Source organism: Nyctereutes procyonoides, unplaced genomic scaffold (assembly GCF_905146905.1).
Source record: "Nyctereutes procyonoides isolate TBG_1078 unplaced genomic scaffold, NYPRO_anot_genome, whole genome shotgun sequence".
Classification (NCBI taxonomy): Eukaryota; Metazoa; Chordata; class Mammalia; order Carnivora; family Canidae; genus Nyctereutes; species Nyctereutes procyonoides.
The window spans coordinates 17,181,587-17,202,884 of NW_026575137.1; the positions used below are offsets into that span (position 1 = coordinate 17,181,587).

At 35.7% G+C, this 21,298-nt stretch overlaps 1 protein-coding gene across 4 annotated transcripts in view; it reads right to left on the bottom strand.

The window, feature by feature from the left end:
• Nucleotides 1–1,147: 1,147 nt before the first annotated feature.
• Nucleotides 1,148–21,298, bottom strand: part of AZIN1 (antizyme inhibitor 1) — a 32,819-nt gene continuing 12,668 nt past the window's right edge. The window contains exons 3-13 of one of the 4 annotated variants that reach the window (XM_055303443.1): nt 21,021–21,166; nt 15,787–15,984; nt 13,254–13,427; nt 12,561–12,733; nt 10,745–10,879; nt 9,446–9,527; nt 8,647–8,721; nt 7,846–8,008; nt 4,952–5,067; nt 4,434–4,648; nt 1,148–4,150 (exon numbers count right to left, since the gene is read on the bottom strand). In XM_055303443.1, coding sequence (XP_055159418.1) covers nt 4,042–4,150; nt 4,434–4,648; nt 4,952–5,067; nt 7,846–8,008; nt 8,647–8,721; nt 9,446–9,527; nt 10,745–10,879; nt 12,561–12,733; nt 13,254–13,427; nt 15,787–15,888 — 1,344 coding nt within the window. In that variant the 5' untranslated portion in view covers nt 15,889–15,984; nt 21,021–21,166 and the 3' untranslated portion in view covers nt 1,148–4,041. The remainder of the gene's footprint in view (nt 4,151–4,433; nt 4,649–4,951; nt 5,068–7,845; nt 8,009–8,646; nt 8,722–9,445; nt 9,528–10,744; nt 10,880–12,560; nt 12,734–13,253; nt 13,428–15,786; nt 15,985–21,020; nt 21,167–21,298) is intronic. The other 3 variants (XM_055303445.1, XM_055303444.1, XM_055303442.1) reach the window with 3 other exon arrangements.

Below are 21,298 nucleotides of genomic sequence, written 5' to 3' on the forward strand. Positions count from 1 at the left end.
AAGTCATGAATTAATGCTGAGGGACATTCTCAGAGATAAAAGATACTTGCACCCTTGGTTTGGAAATTCAAGAGTTGCATCAGTGAAAAATACACTTGGAATATGGAACAGAGAAAACCCCCAGAAAACAACTGTAAGACACAGAAAAGATGGGAGGAAATCAGTGAAATCCAGAGAAAATTCCTAACCCTTAGTCAAGTGTCTCCCCCCTCCCACTTTCCTTCTACATCCTGCTAAAAATTGAGTGGTGTCAAGGTTATAGGCACAGATAGTCTGGCACCATTATTTAGAAGAAACTGATTTATCTGGGCCTAAATTTAATCTAATATCCTACTAGTTTACTGTTAAGACTTTCTTTTGTACTCTTGCAATGTCTCTGTGTGTGTGTTGTGTGCCTGCGCACGAAGGAAGAATACATGATCACTTCACCTGTCAACTGCAGATTCTTAACACTTTTCAATTTTCTGTAACTGATCCAGTGGCAACCTTCTCCAACGAGGCCATCAACTGCACAGGGTTTTGACAAGCATAAGCAGCGTTACGGTAGAACCAGGATTTGAAAGACCATTTGACAACAGAATTGCTTTTGAAGCTATAGTTAGGTCAAGGAATTCAGGAGTTCTGTAACATGTTTCTTAGCTGCTCCAAGACAACACACAAAATAAGCATGTTGGGTAAATTAGCCCTTCTATTCATTGCCTATTTTTAAAAAGTTTGCCCAGTCCCAGTTTCCAACAGATAAAACCCAAATTCTTCAACTGTATCAAATACTGGTCAGAGTGCCCGAAGCCTGGAGTAGTTTTGTGTTCCCCCATCTATACTCCATTCTAGGTGAAGACCTAAACTATGATGAAGATAAATGTAGTACCCACAATCTGTAGTTAAAAAACAAAAAACAAATTTCCTCAGTAACATTTAAGAGCAGGCACTGTTTTCAGGTTAACTTTAACTTGCCCAAATGGATGATCATACATCACCAGAATTTTAAACTTAAAAAGGCTTTCTTGTTTCTATACCTTCCCATCCTGAATCAGCAATGAGCTAGGAAAAAAAAGAAATCGAATTTATACCATTCTTGTTAACTCAAATTTAACTGCAGTCCCAGAATAAAAGGCTCCAGAAATCATAAATTATCAAAACAGTCACCTTAAAGTTGGTAGATTATTTTAAGTAGGTATAGATTAGCCTCCAGCAGTGCCAGAAAAAGACCAGAACCAGTTGTTTCTTATTCCTAAGCTAGTTTTATTCCCATTATGAAAGCCTGAGTGTGCAAATATATCATTCTTTTATTTTGCCTTCATTATGGACAAGACAGGAATTAAAGTATTTGGAGGATTTATTCACAAGTTGAATGTGGAAGACTATGAATTCTTCTCTGATCTTATACCTTGAAGCCAATTAAGTATTTTTACTATATTGTTGGTCAAGTTGCTAATATCTATAGTGAGAAAATACAAAGTCCCCAACAAGGGACAAAAAAGATTGAACAGTGGCTTTTTAAACACAATATTTGCATTGAATATTACAGTGCCCACAATTACTTAGAATACCTACCTTAACTTATATAAAACAATTTCATTTAGTCTAAGTTTAAACTTCAAGAGGCTGGTAAATTAATGGATCTAGAAAACATGGCCCTGGAAACCTCTCAGTGCTCACATATATATTCAACATCATCAAAATCTTCCACATGTAATGCCCAGCATCATTTTACCAGATTTGCTACTTTATAATAAAGATTCTGAAAGAATACTCGCAAGTTAATATAAACAAAGTTGATATGCAGAATTACCCTTTCACGATAGAAGCCAAAGTAAAACATAAGGAGGAATAAAAACATTTTATCTTGTGTATTCAGAATCACACACAAATTACCTTTACAGTTCAATTTACTATATAGAAATCATTTGGGTTTTATATTTTCAGTTAAATTCTGAGCAGAGATTACAATATTGTAAAAAAAAAAAAGATTGTTACATTAATTGAGTACTTTTTAGCATACCAAATTGAAATACATTAAGTTCAAACTTCAGATTTATGGCAAACAGTCTTCAAATACAATACAGACATTTCTCAAAGTTACCATCTCATTCACATGTGATATTTGCGACTCTTGAGCTGTAATACATAGAACTTTCCTATGACTATGGCAAAGTTGACATGCCATGAAGCTCAAAGCTGTGTAGTCAAGCCAAGGACTCAAAGTTGTACCATTTTGTAAAAAATGGTTTGTCATTTCTGGACCACAAAGCACAACATGTAAAGGAGGCTGGGAATAATTCCTCCACTTTATTACGGTTTAAAAAAGTTGCATGTAGCTTGGAACTTTGCATAAAACCCCATATTATACCTTGGTAAAGTCCAAGGGTAATTACAGAGGACAATGGACTGGGGTCTTAAATTTTATTATTAGAACCCATGAAATTCAAATGGGCATCAATCAAATCAAAAAATATTAAGCACCTACTGGTTTAGGTTGAAATTTATTAGAGATTCATGATCAATTTCTTTCCACCTTGAAATCAAGGTGTAAAAACCAGCTATTAAGTGCATTCCAAACTTCTCCTATGTAGCACAGGTAGAATTTTCTGTCCATTGGCACCAAAGTGAAGTCACATTTCCTCTTGGGGAGACAGAAATTCCACATCTGAACATAGAGTAAGTTAGGAAAAAATGACCCCTGTTGTTTATTTTATTACTCTTGTGATTCTGAGGTCTAGGATTACTAATATACTAGCAGTGAACAACGCAAACTCCTGGCAACAACTGTCAGGTTAGTAACACTAACTCCCTTCCCCCAGTCACAAAATTTTAGTATGAAAAGAATTAAAATTACAAAGCTGAACAAATGGGAAATAAGAAACTAAGCATAACTAAAACAAAAACTCCTACTAAAGTTTGAAATCACTGCAATTAAGAAATTGAGAACAGGTGTGCTTCACCCCACTCCCTACAACTCTGAATTTAAATAATATTCCGTGCAAAAAAGCATCAGGTTTCTGGATATAGATGTAGCCCTTCTCTAAGTTTTAGTGCGTTGCAGAATTCTCTGCGTTTTTATCCACCCCTCCCCCCCCGTTTATTCAAAGTATTTAATAGAATCTTCCATTTCAGCCAAAAGATTTGTAATTCAAAGATTTACTAAGGTATTCTATGCATCCTATCTATACAGAAACACCTATTAATTATTACAATTGGTTTATGCAGAATTAACATTTTTGGTGTTAAAATTGTTAAACATCATGCTTATCGCACATCAACTCTCCATGAATCTGAACTTCACAATGATTTACCAAACATTTTACTTAAATTACTATTTAAATAACTGAAAAAAATGTACTGAGCCAAACTAAACTTAAATGGGCTATAAAAGAAAAAAAACCTTCAAAACAGTCCATATACACATCTATTTCAAAACCACCTTTCCTAGCTAGCCCCTTTCCCAAAGTTTTAGCCTGAAAAAACAGTAAAATCTACACAAAAATTTATTGCAATCATACAAGGGTTACATTAGGTCAAATACAACAAATACTATGATGCAATTTTACATTTATTAAACTACAGTTCAAAGCACAAATTTACACATTCTAAATACACTAAACATATCTAATGAAGTCACACTAGTCTTCCACTGACATTTGATATATCTGGGTGAAAGACATTTAATTTTACAAGACTTTTTAACATGAATCCTTAGTATAAAAACTGTGTACTTGTATGTAAACGATTTAATGGGGAACCCAATTAATGGGCTTCCATCTCCACTAAGTCATCCATTTTGTTGCATATTTTATTTTAAACGCTTAAGGGGGTAGGACAAACTGTTAAGTTTACATCTGGATACATTATCTAAATTTCCCAATTACCCCCAATGAATTATAGATGAAAGCTGATTTCGCCTGGTCCCAAATAGCTATTACTAATAGATTTTGTCTCCAAGAGAATTAATAGAGTAAGATTGTTTGAATTTGTTTCACACTGGAATGTAGACCAGACAAGCTTAACCTGCAACTTCAGATCTCAAGAAGCATTAATGCCTGTTTAAGCTTCAGAGGAAAAGCTATCTTCTTGGCTCAGCTGAATGCAAGGCACAAAGAAGAAGTTCTTCATCATTGTGTCTGAAGTAAGTCCAGCATCTTGCATCTCATACCTGTCAAAAAAAAAAAAAAAAACAAAAAACAAAACAAAAAAACCCCCAAACCCCCAAAAACATAAAACCGTTAATTCTGAGTTTAAGCATAAAGACCACATGAACACATAACAAATGGACAATGAAATAAGATTATAAAATAACTAGTCCTCCAATAACCCTTAACAGGGGCATTTTGCTATTATTTGTAAGTGAGGCATTTGTCACAGAATTAAAATTATTAGCCGACATGTTATGTCATCTTGAATATCCAATCAACTTTACGATGAAAACAATACCTTACCAATCGCTAAATGACATCATGTAGTAAATAGCTGGCCTCTGAAAATCATTAAAAGCAGATGGTTCATGGAGAGAATCTGCTCCCATGTTATCAAAGATAAGCCAATCTCCCACATTCAGCTCAGGAAGAAGACAGCTTTCCACAATTTGATCAAGCTCATCACAGGATGGACCCCAAAGGCTGCTTGTAAACAGAGGCTCATCTTTCTTGTATTTCTGTCAGGAGAAAAAAAAAAAGTTTTCTAAATTAAGTTTTTAACTCATGTTTATTTCATGCAGGTATTGAATTTGAGGGTAGATGAGAATATTTTTTACTCTATCAGATTCAATATGCCTATGAAAGGCAGGCTTGGAGCCAGGAGCATTGGTGCTCCTTCTTAACTCCATCTAAGGAAGATAAATCCTCAAAAGGGAGCAATATTCACCATCTTAAAAGCATCTCTCCAAAACTTAGGAGGCACCTTTTAAAAAAAGAGCTCAGTTTATAAATGCCAAGTAAGTTGTTGTTATACAACTTGCCTTGTGAACCTCTGGAATGGTATTTAAGTCCTCAGACAGTTTACTTGCAAAAGAACCATAAATACCATCATTCATATAATACATGAAGGCTGGTTCATCACTTCCGGTTTTTTCTACTGAAATAAAGCAGAAAAATGAAAATGAATTTACATTAAAATGTCTAATAAAGCTAACTATGCAAGGCATAGCAGATTGAATATTTATAGAACAGACTTAGTTTTCACATTTCCCAAAATTTTATTTAAATCAAATCTTAAAAAATCTGATGTATACTGACATACCTCAATACTGTCAGCCTAAAAAACTGAAAACATACTTCACAAGGAAGACGACCAATGAACACATGAAATATGTTCTACAGAAGTCACCAGGTAAATGCAAATTAAAATTATGAGTTTCTACCAACACACACCTTTAGAATGGATAAAATTAAAAAGCGACCACACACAAAAAAAAAAATCAGTAAAAGTGGGGGAACAATCAGAACTTGCACATCCCCCATCAGTGGGGAGATAAAATACTACTTTGAAATTTTTGACATCTACTCTGACCCAGCAATTCTACTCTTAGTCATTTCCCCAATGACTTACACAAGAATGTTAAGTTTTATTCCTAACAGCTCAGAACTGGGAACCAAATATTCATCAGCAAAGAGAATGGATAAAGTCTATTCACAGTGGAATATTACAATAAAAATGAAACAAAAGCAGCTCAGATATTTTTTAATCTTTTTTTTTTTTTAAGATTTATTTATTTATGAGAGAGAAAGAAAGAGAGACAGAGAGGCAGAGACACAGGCAGAGGGAGAAGCAGGCTCCATGCAGGGAGCCTGACATGGGACTCGATCCCGGGTCTCCAGGATCAGGCCCTGGGCTGACACTGGTGCTAAACTGCTGAGCCACCCAGGCCGCCCTCAATCAGATATTATACAGAGTTGTCCTAAAATATATGCTAGATGATTCCATTTATATGAAGTTTGAGAGCAATCCAAACTAATCTATGGTGGAAAAACCTTCACAATAGTGACTGTCTAGGAAAGAAACAGAAAAAAAAAAAAATCCTAAGATATGAAATTTGTTTCCATAGGGATGTCAGTATATACTTTGTCACATTATATGCTTAAGATTGTACTCCTTGTATAAAAATTTATGCCAAAAACCAACCCTAAACAGATACCAAACTACAGGTTAAGTGGTTTGGTTAACTGCTGGGATAGGAGTTAGCTATTTGGGAAACACCACCTTCTATGTATTCCAGACTTAAGCAAACATATGTAGTATACGATAATGGGAGCTACGTTTCTCACTCTTGGGAAAGTTACAATGTGTAAGGAGAAAAACAGAATGCAGCCTGTGATATACTACTGCATGCCCGGCTTCTGATACATAGTTATGTGTGCTAAGCATATATATGCACACACACATTTCCTGGTTCTCTTCAGTGAGAAAGCTTGGATGAAATGATGTATCAGTAGTAGTGAGTACAACCAAATACCACTCTTCGTTAAAATGAACTGGAGCTCCTTGGAGAAATGGCCAATTCTAGGACTGAGGCAGGTAAAGAACCTGGGTATCTTGATGTACCATGAAGTAAAGAAGTGCTCAGGCAGTGATGGAGGCATGTCGTAAGGACCCCAATTTTGGATAGTAAATAATTAAAAATAATTGATTACATACTGAGTATCTAGGAGTTTACACTAATATAAATAAAGAGAAGGGAAAGCTATTCTTAGACTAACAGTCAGAAATTCACTGATGTTAAAACTAATGGGGTAAAAGTATGAAAAGAAAAAAGGTTATTTACAAATTATCTTTCCACTTCATAATACAGAAATCCACCGACATCATGTTAACAAAGTGATCAAAATGGGAAGTTCCTGGTCTTTTTGTAGCTCTTCAACTTTAAGATATTTAAAAACTCAAAAGAAAAACTTATCCTTACTAACTGAAGGAAAAACGGTCTTCTTAACATAGAACAGTACTTTCTACATTTTTTTAAAATAAACTTTTATTTATTTATGATAGTCACACAGAGAGAGAGAGAGAGAGAGAGAGAGAGAGAGAGAGAGAGAGAGAGAGGCAGAGACACAGGTAGAGGGAGGAGCAGGCTCCATGAATCAGGAGCCCGACGTGGGACTCGATCCCGGGTCTCCAGGATCGCGCCCTGGGCCAAAGGCAGGCGCCAAACCGCTAGGCCACCCAGGAATCCCACTTTCTACATTTTTAAAGTGGTATTTGTCAGCAAGAAACAAGGTCTAGTGCTTTTTTGTTGGTTTGACTAGAGACAGATTAAGACTCTGTTGGCCCTCATTATGTAAGAAAGTATAAAGTTAGGTTCTCCATGTGAACCATCTGACTAAGAGGAACAGGACAAGAGACATTATAGTAACACACTGGTTCTTAACAAGATAGGAGAATCACCTAGAGGAAGTTTATCTAAAATACACCTATCTAGGGGTATGTGGGTAGCTTAGTTGGTTAAGTGACTGACTGGATTTTGGCTCAGGTCAATCTCAGGTCATGAGATTGAGCCGGGCCTTGGGCTCTGCACATGAGCATGGAGCCTGCTTAAGATTCTCTCTTCCTCTGCTCCACGCCCCGCCTCCCCAATATGCCCATAAGGTCTCAATTATTTGGGGGAAAAAAAAAAAAAGTAAATAAAATTAAATTAAACATCAGAACCAAGAGTTAGATTCCGGAGGTCTTATGCAGTGTTAACTTCACTATGGCATTTTTGAAAAGCCTAGCTACCTACAGCTGGTTAAAGATCACCCACAATGTTATAATCCATAAATGTCCATGTCCTACAATATTATATACTTGACTAGTATAATTGCAATTAGTTTGAAGATAAATTTAACTAAGAAAAACAAAATTATAAACTTCGTAACTTACCTCCAGAGGAAAATTTATCATTTTCAACAACTTTCTTTGCAATGATATTAACTGCAAGTGTAAATGCAGAAGACACATAGTAGCTTCCAGGTTCTGAGATTATCTTAATGCCAGATCCTTCAGGAAAGTAGACATCCAACAAAGGGCTGATAACATGATTAACCTATGAATTTTAAACCCCACATTATGATTTCAATATTGAACTAGATAATTAACATTAAGAGACGGATATATTTCCTAGAAAACTTAAAGCCATAGTTCCAGTTATAGACCAGAAAGCTTAGCTATTTAGCAGTTACCTTCAAACAATTAAGCAGGCTTTTGAGGCATCAAAGTTTATATTATCAGAATGGCTAATAATTAATTAATTTAAAAAAATTTCGTAATACCAAGGGTGAATGGCTACTGCTGATTGTTTCTATACCCCTTAACACTAGCAAAGAAGGAGCAACACATCAAATCAGTTTGAGACAGAGGGCACAGCAGGAAGGTGAGTAGTAATGTACATCTGGATAAAACAACTTAAGCTGTCCAAATAATAATTTCATTTGTGCCATCAAGTACTCCATAAGAGCAGAAACACAACTGAATACAAACTTTTTGTAAGTTATGCTACAGAGTTCATAGAATATTAAGCCTTTCAAAGTGGGGTAGGTCTTCTCATTGCCTCTTCACCTTCTTAGAATCAAATTTTAAGCAGATGTTTTAGGGTTTATTTCCTGCTGTTGTTATACCATTGTCTATATCTACCACTTAAGCAGAGAGATTATTCCAGTATTCCATCCAGTGAACAAAGTTTACCTCTTCCAACTGAAATTCAGTTCCTGTGAAGCCTCCGCCAATATCTAACATGTTCATTGTGAAACCAAATTCTCCCTAGAGATGGAAAAAAATACTTTAAATGCTTATCCAAACTGTCATGACTACAAGGACATTTCAAAAACCCCTTCCCAAGGAGGTAAACAGAATCTGTTCTCATCTTTAATATAGCTTCAGTTTTGGTATCTACCAATAAAAGCAGGTTTATTCAGTGTTGTGTATATACTGTCTTCCTAACGATGTCTGTACTGTCTTGTAGACATGCAAGTAAGTTACTATTTCATCCCTTTACCCACTTTTTTTTTTTTAATTTTTTTTTTTATTTATTTATGATAGTCACAGAGAGAGAGAGAGAGGCAGAGACACAGGCAGAGGGAGAAGCAGGCTCCATGCACCGGGAGCCCGATGTGGGATTCGATCCCGGGTCTCCAGGATCGCGCCCTGGGCCAAAGGCAGGTGCCAAACCGCTGCACCACCCAGGGATCCCCCCCTTTACCCACTTAAAAACCTTAAATATTATCCCGGAGGGGTGCCTGGGTGGCTCAATCAGTGGAGTGTCCCACTCTTGGTTCTGAGCCCTGAGAGGGCTCCATGCTGTGTGGAGACTGCTTGTCCCTCTCCCTCTGCTCCTTCTTCTGCTCTCAGGTGCACACACTTGCGTGCACACACTCTCTCCCCCAAATAAATGGTAAATAAAATCTTTGAAAGACAAAGGAAAAAAGAGGAAAAATAAGTAACACTCTGGCTTAAAATATCAAAATAATTTAAGGAAAAAACTTACAGCCATGTCAAACACACATCGAGCATCAGATAGAGCGTGTACATATACTTGAGATTCTTTGCAAGCACTTGAAACATGAAATCTGGAAGAAAGAGAGTAATAAATTTAAAGCAACAGCAAATTTTAGACACCCTTCCTATAATTCTTTTCAGTTCTCCTTCACCATATTGACAGTATTCGCAATAACCTTATTAAATACTTGAAGAATTGGAAGCACAGGCCTCTAATTATCCAAGTTGTAATAACCAGCCTTTCAGAAAAGGCAATGTTTGGGTAATACTTTAATTTTATAAAGAATTTTTAACAATGAGTTATCAGGCTTTATAAATATCAGATAAGGACATGCCTTTCTGTATCTATAGTAAAGCACCACTGATAAAACTGGGTCACAAAATCTGTAATTGGAATGTATAATTTTATCTGGCCAAAAATAAAAATGTCTATTATGAAATACAAATGAACATTAATTCAGCTGAGTATTACTAACACTTATTAGTATTACTTATTAAGAGATACTTATCAGACATTCAAAACAGAATACCTAAATTTAATCGAATATGGTTCTATATCCTGATTGTGGCAGTAGTCACACAAATACATTAAAGTTCATGAAGTATAAAACCAAGAGTCAATTTTACTGTATGGTAACAAATAGAAATATGAAAACTCTCAAATCTATGTCATTATTTGTCACTTAAGGGAAAATTAAACTTAACAGTCATGATTATCCATCTTTATGAACAATTTAAAAACATTTTGCACTGTAATGAGATTAGCAATGGACTGGCAACTCAAAAATCTGGAGCTTTGTGTCCAAATTTGACTCAGATCACAGTTCTGAGATTATGATCAAATCATTAAATCTCTCTGGGTCTCAGTTTTCTGCACACATAAAAATCAAGAAGGTAAAACAATGTCTGATTTACTGGCGTGCCCAAGGGATTGAAAAGGAAAAAAAATTTAAAGATGGGGAAAAAAAATAAAATGACACAACTCAGATGAATGCCACTTTGGTAGTCATTAGAATTCTAGTACAACCTTTCCCTTCAATTTAAAAGAAGAGGTTTTACATTATGAACTTAATTCAATTTTTATTTACTATTTTTTCTCTTAATTAGGAAAGGGGAGGTGCATGTATAAAGTTATATGAAGGTTAAGTCATATGTTTTTCCTAGACTAAGAAAATACGTATTAAACTGAAAGTTGAATCTACTAGAGTTCATGCAAATAAAGTCTCAAAAAAATCATCAGAAAGACAAAGGTTTAACATAAAAATAGAAGTTTAAAACAAATACTCACTTAACCCCAATTATTTGGACATCAAGTTCCTTAGCACATTCCAAGAGATGCCTACAGTTCTTCAGGGTAGTGCCAAACTTCATGTTACCCTCTTCGCCTCCAATATTATCTTCTGTTGCAATATGTAGTAAGACCCTAAGAGAAGGGGAAGATGATTGGGGCAGAGTTGGTTTACATCATCATCAGCACATGTGAAGCCTGAAGATTGTAGGAAGTATGTTGATTATGTTGCCAGTGCTCCCAAATCCAGCGACGGTTGAATCAAGTGAACCTAATGAAAAACAATCCTGTACAGAGAAAAAACTAGCCATTAGGGCCTAAAGCATGAAGCTTACAAGGATGGGAATTTGGAAAATGCAGGAAGTTAAGACTCTGTTGTAGCAGCAAGAGTCAGTTGGGCTCTGTAATGAAAGACGACATTACTTTCAAATGAAGTCCATCAGTCCATAAAACCACCTAGAAAGACTAAATTGAATAGCAATGCCATCATTGTCTTTCAGTTAAAAATATCAGGGCTTTTACACGTTTCAAGTCTCCTAAATTGCTCCAGCTAGTTAACCTTCCACCACCTACTCCTATTAATCTCTTCCATCTTACAAAAAACAAGCAAGCTTGGAGTTATCTTATGTGTCTAAACAGTAGCCTTTTAGATACTGAGTCAAATCTACTCGATATTTTCTTCCAAATCATAACAACCAAGACAAAATGATTGAGACTATCTCAGGAGATACTCAAGTAATTACAAACCACTAAACCCCACAAATCTACAAATGCTGTTTGTAAATTCCTTTCCCCAAGGAAGTCCTAAGTAATGACTGATGGTCAGAGGAGATAGTCTCATAAAAGCAAAATTATTCTTCCTATGGGTAGAATCAGCTCTATTAAGTATGTACCATCCACTTTACAGTTAAACACAGTAACCCCATATCAGTCAGGGCTTATCTTCTGAAGATCATATAACAAAGATTTTTTTAGAGATAAGTGGTTAACTAAAAATTTCCCCAAAAGGCCTTTATGAAAAACAAAGGTTTCCAGGGTAATCAATCTTGTCAGGACACCTAAGAATACCATCAAAGTCAATAATAAAAAATGTACAAGGAAAATATGGATATGATACACATTTTTAAGGAACATAAGTAATAACCCATTAAAAAATAAGCAATTTTGTACATATTAATACAATATGCTTTTAGTATATCCTAAAGTCTTGACATACCAAATCACGACCATATTAAATTTGCCTTTTTTGCTCTTTAAAAAGTAAACTTTTTAATTATAAAAAATCTTGGGATACATGCAGGTACAAGTAAAAAAAAATTAAACTTCTTATTCAAAGAGAAGAGTGGGTTTAAAAGAGAAACCCCTCAAAAATGTACAGACTAGGCTCCTAAAACACTGTCACTAAGGACAAATCACTTAGAAACTACAGCCAAAGGAAGATTAAACCCTCAGCTAACTAGGAAAAACAGCTGACCAATACACATCCTATTCCCAACATGACAAATAACTAGTAGGGTTGATGTATTTTCATAATCACATCTGTGGCCCTCATTTCATCATCCCAACAACCACATTTTATTCCTTGAATTAAAGATTATAAATTCATATTTTAAACTGTCCTTATCTCATCCCAAATCTACAAACAGGATCCAAAGAGGGTAGGCAATAAAATGCCATTTTCCATATAGGAACTTTAAGTAAAAAAATATTGTAATATATACCACTGCTCTACATAAATGTCCTTTTCCCAGGCCAAAGACAAATCCAAACCCTAGGCTGTAAAGTAATATTCACATGTACTCAGTTTTACACTTACTTGGCATTTGGGTGATTACGTGCAATTTTCTTCAATTCAACTTCATTGTCACATGTCATGGTGTTCACTCCAATTTTTGCTGCATACTTTATTTGAGACACTTGTTTGCAAGGACTTATGTAAATGATGTTTTCTGGAGATACACCCAATTCTTGCACTAAAGTCATTTCAGTCTATTAAAAAAAATTTAAAGCGTTGCTTAAAAAGTAACATTTCTATTATTTTTCATTTAATTACTACTTTATACTTTTTTTGGTGAGGGCTAACCTCAAATTATAAAGTTAAATTAGGATAGCGTAAGGTCACAGTTCACATATCCTGGTAATGCTTACTACACTACTGTTTAAAAGCCTTCAAAAAGGTCTAACTATACCATCAGAGAAATCCCATGATTTACAATTAGCTTGTTGTCATCAGAAGTTAATGGTCTAGCTGGCTCTATCTAGCCTAAGAATGAGGAATAAAAAGTTCTTGACTAAAGATAAAGCTTTTCAAGTTTCATCTCACTGAAACTTTCCTTTCATTGGTACACCTTAAAAGTTTGTAAATTTCCATTAAGCTGCAAATTTACACAAGAGTTTAAAAACATCCAAAAGTAAAATTACCTTGCAATTTTTCTAACTGCTGTAACTAAAAGTTAAAGTGTGTTCTAAAATGTTGCTGTTAAGTGACTAAGTAATGAAAAATACTTACTTTACTGGAACAAGCAAATCCAGTTCCAAGAGCTGCCAAAATCTCAAGTACAGCTGGAGTGGAGTTGCACTTTACTGTGTAGAATGGCTTTATCTGAGCCACTATGTTCTGCCACTGACTGTGTTTCTTCACAATCTTTCCAAGATCTCCCACAAAAAATGCATTTTTCCCTGTCTATTATGATCATGGGGAAAAAAACACAAAAGAACTATTGAAAATAGAGTACCACAAGTAGTAACTCCCTCTTTTCTCCACAAAAGAGCTAACCTACTCTTTTATATACACTACTACATTTAAGGCTTAAGAGTAATTAAGCAAGATTCAGCACACAGGGAATCCAAATACCTTTTTCTTTCTTTTTAAACTTGATTAACTGTGCTAAGCTGGCATGTAAAATATTCTCTGCTTTTTTAAAAAATGTTATTATACAATTTTCTACTTTACAACTGCCTCAAATTTGGGTGAGTACAGAAGGAGACCACCTGTTTCCTCCCATGCTTTCGTAAGCTATTTAAATATGTATCTCCATTATAAATTGCATCTAACAGGACAGTAAAACAACAAAACAATACTAGGAACCAGTGTTTAAGGAGATAAAGTTGAGGGCAGCCCAGGTGGCTCAGCGGTTTAGTGTCGCCTTCAGCCCAGGGTGTGATCCTGGAGACCCTGGATCGAGTCCCACGTCAGGCTCCCTGCATGGGGGCTGCTTCTCCCTCTGCCTGTGTCTCTGCCCCCCCATGAATAAAATAAATAAATCTTAAAAAAAAAAAAAAAGGAGACAAAGTTGATACCCTACGTATCATAGAGATGACAAACTGGAATTTAAAAAATATATTAGTACACTAAATGGAAGATAAACCTGAGTAAGGATATTCTTCCCTCAAAACTTGAGATTTTCAGGGTGCTTGGGTGCTTAGTCAGTTAAGCATCTGCCTCCAGCTTAGGTCATGACCCCAGGGTCCTGGGATAGTGCCCCATATGGGGCTCTGTTCAGGGAGTCTGCTTCTTCCTCTGCCTGCCACCTCTCTATGTCAAATGGATAAATAAAATCTTTAAAAAAATATTAAAAATACATAGAAACAAATTTTGATTAGGGATCTGGGGAGACAGATAAGGATTTTAACATCGCTACTCTAGGGGTAAAAGAGATGATTATAACATGTCAGGCAAAGTAGAAGTTACTCAATGTTGGATGGGAGACAATCTTACACATTATCTAAATATTGTTTGAAAAGCCACGAATACAACATTACTGCTTTCTACTCTTTAATACACACTGGAAAATGTACCTTATTGGAATATACGGACTAGGAAATAGACATGACTGGAAATGTTTTTTGTGTGGCAAATATAGAACAGTTATACTCAAGTTACTCCATCCTTTCAAGATATGCCATCCCTAATGTTTTAGAGACAAAATTTATTTTTACTTTAACACAAAAATAGGGGGTGAGCAATTATAGTTACCAGCAAGAGAACCGGGGTTTAAAAACAACCCCCCCCGGCCCAAGATGTTCAGTTGTAATCATCCTTGAGCCATACAATTAAATGACACTGCTAGAAGAGAATAGGGTTGCAGACTAACCCTAAGTGTTACTCAATGTGGGATAATTCAAGATTGTGGAACATGAATAATGAAAGAGTTATTTCAAAGATCGTTATCTGACCTACAAAGAATGTTGCACAAGTTAAAGAGAAAGGTCAGCGTACTTCCACTATGAGGTTCTCTAGTGACATGAGATAATTAACTATAGAATGGCTTGACTATACAACAGACTGAATAGTATGAGAAGTGTCACTTTTTTCTCCAAAATTCTAACAGAAGAAAGATAAAGGGATTTTGCTGAAGTGTGGGGAGATTTGAGCACATCTGTGAAGGTCAAGAGTAGTTTTTTGGTTTTTTTTGTTGTTGTTGTTGGTTTTTTTTTTAAGAGTAGTTTTTTTGGCATCTTATTACTGAACACCAGTAACACGAAAACAATTTTTCAACAAATTTGGGGAATATGGGAAATAAGCTCCAACAAAGAAATTTTATCAGTAAGACAATAAAGGTACTTCTATCACTAAGTATAAAACAAAAGTAGTCTTTAAGTAGCAGTGAATATGAGTCTATAGAAGCTGACACTTGGTGTAGTAGAGAGTAAGCATTCTGTATTAAGTTATCAAGTTCTCAGCCAATATACACAACCAAGATTATGTGAAATATAAATTACAATCTACTCAAGCATATAGCTGAGAAAAACAACTTATCAAGGAGAACAGCCATATACCAAGAAAATAGAACATACAAGAGCTGAGTGTTAAAAGGCACAGCAGAGAAAGAATGGTTGGGAAGCCATTAGTTTTAATGTGGGATAGAAAGAAAATCTCATCGCTACTCAAGGGAAGTGGTTGCATCAAATGAAGACAATGTGGAGAAGTTATAAACATCTGAAAAAAGTACTTTTATCAGATTAACATCTTGGAAATAGAGCAACTAGAATTCAGAAATTTTTACACACTGTAACTGAGAAATAGGAGATGGCACACTTACCAGGGTATGTTCATAAACATAGTTATCAATAACATTTCCAAGGTTTGTTCCTTCATCCAACAGGCCAACGGAGTAGTTTGCATCATCAAGAAATCCTTTCATCTCAGCCGTATTCCACAAAGCCGAAAGTCATAAACCAGGAAAAACAAGAGACGGGCCACCAAGCCTTACGTCTGGGTCCTTAGAATATGCAACAAACTGTCAAAATAGAAGTTATTTCAAAGTCTGTATTATTTCACTAGTTAACCTTAATGTAGTAGTTGTCAATGAAAGTGTGCTAAGTGCGTAATTTAGTGAGGAATCTGTGATCACTTAACATTTGCAGAAGCACTAGATCATTCGATATCTTTTTGGTGCCCGTTTTAAAGTGAATGTGTATTTTATACTTTTAAAAACCAACCTCAATATGACAATTTAAGATAATCCACACATGCACAGTTTATTACCAGTCAATATGGTCACCTTATTTATAGAGTTGTAGACCCAGTCAGTATTATTCATCTTGCTTTGTTGTTCTCTCATAACATACACAATTTTAATTTTTTTTGTAATTTTTATTTATTTATGATAGTCACAGAGAGAGAGAGAGGCAGAGACACAGGCAGAGGGAGAAGCAGGCTCCATGCACCAGAAGCCCGATGTGGGACTCGATCCCGGGTCTCCAGGATCGCGCCCTGGGCCAAAGGCAGGCGCCAAACCGCTGCGCCACCCAGGGATCCCCAACATACACAATTTTAGAAGAAAAAAAAAAAAAACATATGCATTCTAAGTAAAGAAAGCTAGTGAAATACCTATCTGCAGCCAAGTAATCCAAATACCGGTCTAAGCTTCAATATACTGCCAGCCACATCCCATAAATTCTACAGTAGGGGAAAAATGAAGTCATAGAAATAAATGAGTAGGGGTGGAGAAAGTGACTTTCGTGGATCATCTGTAGCTTTGATACAGACTGCCTGGAATTTCAACCTGGAAATGATATTGGCTCTTTCAGGTTAGCAGTGTTTAAGTCTCTTATGAGGTAAGCTGAAATCTTTATTGGACTAGATGTAGAAAGACCCATATGTTTGTGGCTGTATCATTTAATATCTATGTGATCCTAGGTCAATTTCTTTAAACTTCAGTTAATTATATTAACTACTGCCTCAAAAGGTTATTGTTAAAAAAAAAAAAGTATAGCATATGAATAAAAAATTCTTGTTTTAAGTGTTGTTTCAGAATAGCTTAAGTTGCCAACTGCCAGAAACACAAAAATGCCATACTTTAAAAGTAGGTTACAAGCGGGCACCTGGGTGGCTCAGTTGGTTAAATGTCTGCCTTCGACTCAGGTCATGATCTTGGGGTGATGGATGGAGCCCCACGTCAGGTTCTCTGCTTCTCCCTCTGCCCCTCCCTGCTCATACGCTCTCTCTCAAGTAAAACCTTAAAAAAAGCAACTAGGGACAAGCTAGGCATCTGGTAGGTATATCCTAAACCATTTACTAAAAACACTGAAAAGGCTAAAATACAACCTCTTCCCTATGGAAGAAATCTTTCCCCTCCCCAAGATCCTCTGGGTAACATACTGACATAAAGGTTTATCATCTTTTCTAAATTCACTGGTCCTTAAACTTTACTTTAAGCAAGGATTTCTTTTAACATAAAAAGTCCATTAGCAGAACAAATCTTCCAGACAGGATTACTGCTTATTATCTGGTACTGATTTCTGGTTGCCACATTAATAATGGACACAGACCAGTTGCTCTTGGTAATCTATTTTAAAACTTGCACAGCTTTTCCTGTGTCCCTCATTCTCCCTTTCCCTCCCTCCATGCTGCTCTATGGTGCTGGTGTTCACCTTTGGTGATGGCTCTTATCTTACAGGTATACTCCATTTCAATGGTTCCCAAAGTGTCAGCTTTTTGAATGCACCAAATTCATCAATAAGCCATCATATTAATCAAATTCCACGAGATACAAACAGTAGTTAGTTCTTCTTAACTTTTAAAACACTAACAACTTCATTTCCAAGAAGTCAACTATATTCAGTTTAGCTCACCAAATCTCTTTCATTCAAGAGTAGAAATAGGAAAGTTGAGAATATCTCAGAAAAGGAGTTAAGTTAGGCATATCTAAGTGAGACTTAATACTTATGCAGTAAAGTAAAATTGTAGCCAGGACTGATGCAAACCTGTGCCCAGAAAGCACTTTAGGCCTGAGGAAACACTTATTTTAAATAATCTTTAACATTTTAGAGGAATATTCAGCTATGCACTAAGGGAACAAGAAAAGATAAAGGTCACTCATTTTAAAAAGCCTATTCAAAGAAAGAGTACAGTAAAAACTTTCAGTTAAGTTTAGCATCATGAACTTCAAGGTCAAACCGCTTCCATTTATGCTATTAATTATGAAACATTCTTAAGATCTTCAGCCTGACATTTTAGGTTCTTGAGACTCCTAAGTTTCTATGTAGTATTTAACTGGGAACCTTAGATTATCAGTCATGAATCTCCAAGTAAACTGCTGCCAAAAAATCTAAAGTCACAACAGTATGTATCTCAATTTACTATAGTTGCAGTCCTTACAGAATAATTTTCCTCTAGCATCAGGCTCCTCAGTACTTAACAAAAACATCATACCCATTCCATCCAGTCTCAACCTGCTGAATGCCTACATTCCTAACGAAAAATTTTTATGGCAGTGTGCCAGGCACTGTTATAAGTACTTTATACATATTAATTTTCTTAACCCTTAAAACCGTTAACAGTATAACCTTCATTTTAGAGGTGAAGACACTGAGACACAGAACAATTTGTTAGCCAGAGATGCCAACAAATTGTGTTTAAAAGCTAAAAAAAAAAAAAACAGTCTCCTCAGCACATCCTTAGAAAAAGGATTCTTTTTTTAGAAACTCAATGTAACTGTCTCTGATAGAGCTTTCTTTATCACATTTCCATAATCAAGTAATTGTTTCTTAAACATATAAATTCCCCTAGTTGTAATAAATAAAGTTTATTTACATATGGTAGAAAAACATCCTATTATGCTTATTCATAGTCTTTTAACTCTTTTCTAGATTTTAACCTTGCTGTTCCTTCTGTATCTTTTGTCTAATTCTCAGATTTGAAATTATGTTTTCCTTTTTAAATCTATTTAATCAGCAGTTTACATGAAACAATGTGCACCCATTTTGACAAATGTATACATCAGCATAACCACTGCCATGAGGGTAAGTTCCTTCTGTTCCTTTTGCAGTAAATCCCCAAATCCACTTCAGCCAACCACTGAGCTCTGTCAATACAGATCAGACTTGTAGAGGTAAAATAATTTTAAAGTATAACCCAGGACCAAACTAAAACAGCTGACAAACAGTAACGTGAATAAAGATAGTGGAAAGCACACCCTGCTCTAAAGGATGCAATGCTTGTGAAATGGCTGTATTATTATTATTGAAATACAACTCTCAAGTCAAAAGTAACCATAGTATTATTTATGTTAGCTCACCAATCCCTACTTGACTCACAAAAGGACTCTGATGGGAAAAAAAAATTCCATTTCTTATATTGGCAGTACTTAAAAAGAATGAAGGGACTAACACACCTAAACCACTAAAACAGATGTAGTACATGTAACATTATTTGATTTCCTTAATTATACAGAGCACTGCAATAAAAACTGTTAAACCAACACTAATAAAACCTATACATAAAAGATAGTCGACATAAGTGAGCTTAGTTTATCTCTTCTTGGATGGTCCCCGAAGATTTTGATACTCCCACAATTCCTAGCTCAGAATAGGTGCTCAAACAGGTGGACAAAGGAGTTCACAACTCTTAAAAATGGGGAGTTCTTAAACTTAGGATTGGCTTGTGACAGCAATAAACTCTTCCAAAGTGTTGAAAAAGATGGTCTATCATTCACATCATTCACATTCTTAAAAGGAACCCAAAAACAGGATACAAAAAAGACCCACATATAAATGCAAAGCTCAACTGTCAGCTGTCTTAGTTAAAAACTCAAAGTTATATCCAGGAAATACTAATACCTCTAAAGAACCTGCAACATATAAAGACCTTCAGGAGATAGCTTTCTACCATATTCTGAGCCAGCAAACCCTTTGTTCAAATGAAATGTCACTTGGAAGCCCAAAATTTCCAACTGAAAGGCTGAAATAGGTGGTAATGGGTAGGCTGATTGTGTTTCTTTTCTACCCCAAATATTATACCCCAATCTCACTGAAAGAGTCCTAAAAAGGAGCCATATTTCCAGGAGCCTTTGTCTAATTTCTTAACATGTTAGCAAAAAATATTTTAAAGCTCCACTATCTCAAAAAGGTTAATGTTCTACATTTCTGCCTTAAAGCTCTAAAGAAATATTTTTCTCGTTTTTCAAGAAGCATTTAAAGTTACTCAGTGATGATACATTAAACCAAAAATCTATGACATATACAATCACATTCTACGGAATCAGAAAGATAAGTCTCTATGTGTTGTGGGTGAGCAGAGTTTATATTGTATACCAGATGTGCCAAGTTAATCCATCTCAATTTAAAATACCACAGGGAAATTCCAGACACCTCTCCATTAAGAATGTACTCAAACTCAGGTAATGCCACACCTACCCCCAACACTCCAATCCTGGGTGTAATTTCCAATGGATACTGCACCATCTTTTATGGCTTATTAATCAGAAATGGGACTTATTTACTGCTCCAACACATATATGACCCACTACACACTCGACTCTGGTGCTGCTAGACATTGAATTATTTGCATTAAACTTCAGAAAAATCTACCCTGTGTAAATCTTAGATTTCCAAATGGAGCAAATTCATTTTTTCACAAAAGCTCTGGGGTTTAGTTTTTAATCAACACATGCTAGAAAGTATTCTCTACTTACAAGCCTTTAAGCCATGTTCACAACCAAACACATTACCAATATATGGTGAAAGCAAGCTCCACTTTTTCACAGTAATACAATTGCTATAATCATAGTACTACTTTTTAAAGTAATTTCCTCTTGGATATTGTAGCTGGGAATAAAAAAGTGTTTAACATTCCTTATTTACACCTTTATTTTGGTGTTTTTTTGGTAATTTTTTTTTTTTTTTAAATGAAGAGCTGCCAAAGAAACAAAGGTTCCAAAGAACTGCACACTGCTCCCTGGAGCCTTCCATGAGGCCGCTGAGTCCTCATGTTCAGTGAGGGGAGCTCCAAGAGTAGTGGCTGCAGCAGCTGGGCACTTGCCTTGTTACACACCTGCTACAAAGGCTTCTATAGTTGATTGTACTTCAGAAGAAACTGATACATCTCTCAAATAATCACAAGATAATTCTGGCAGCAACAGCCCACTTGACACCAAGCTGGATGAATATGAGTCTTGGATTTCTGAAGTGAAGACCTCCCTGGAAGTAGAACAGGGAGAGCTGAAAGGTTGAGAGTACTATTTCAGATACATGTAATAAGGAAACCCAACCTTAATATATCAACCACTTTTCTAAAAGGACTTTTACTCATTAAAGAATGAGAACTTCAGA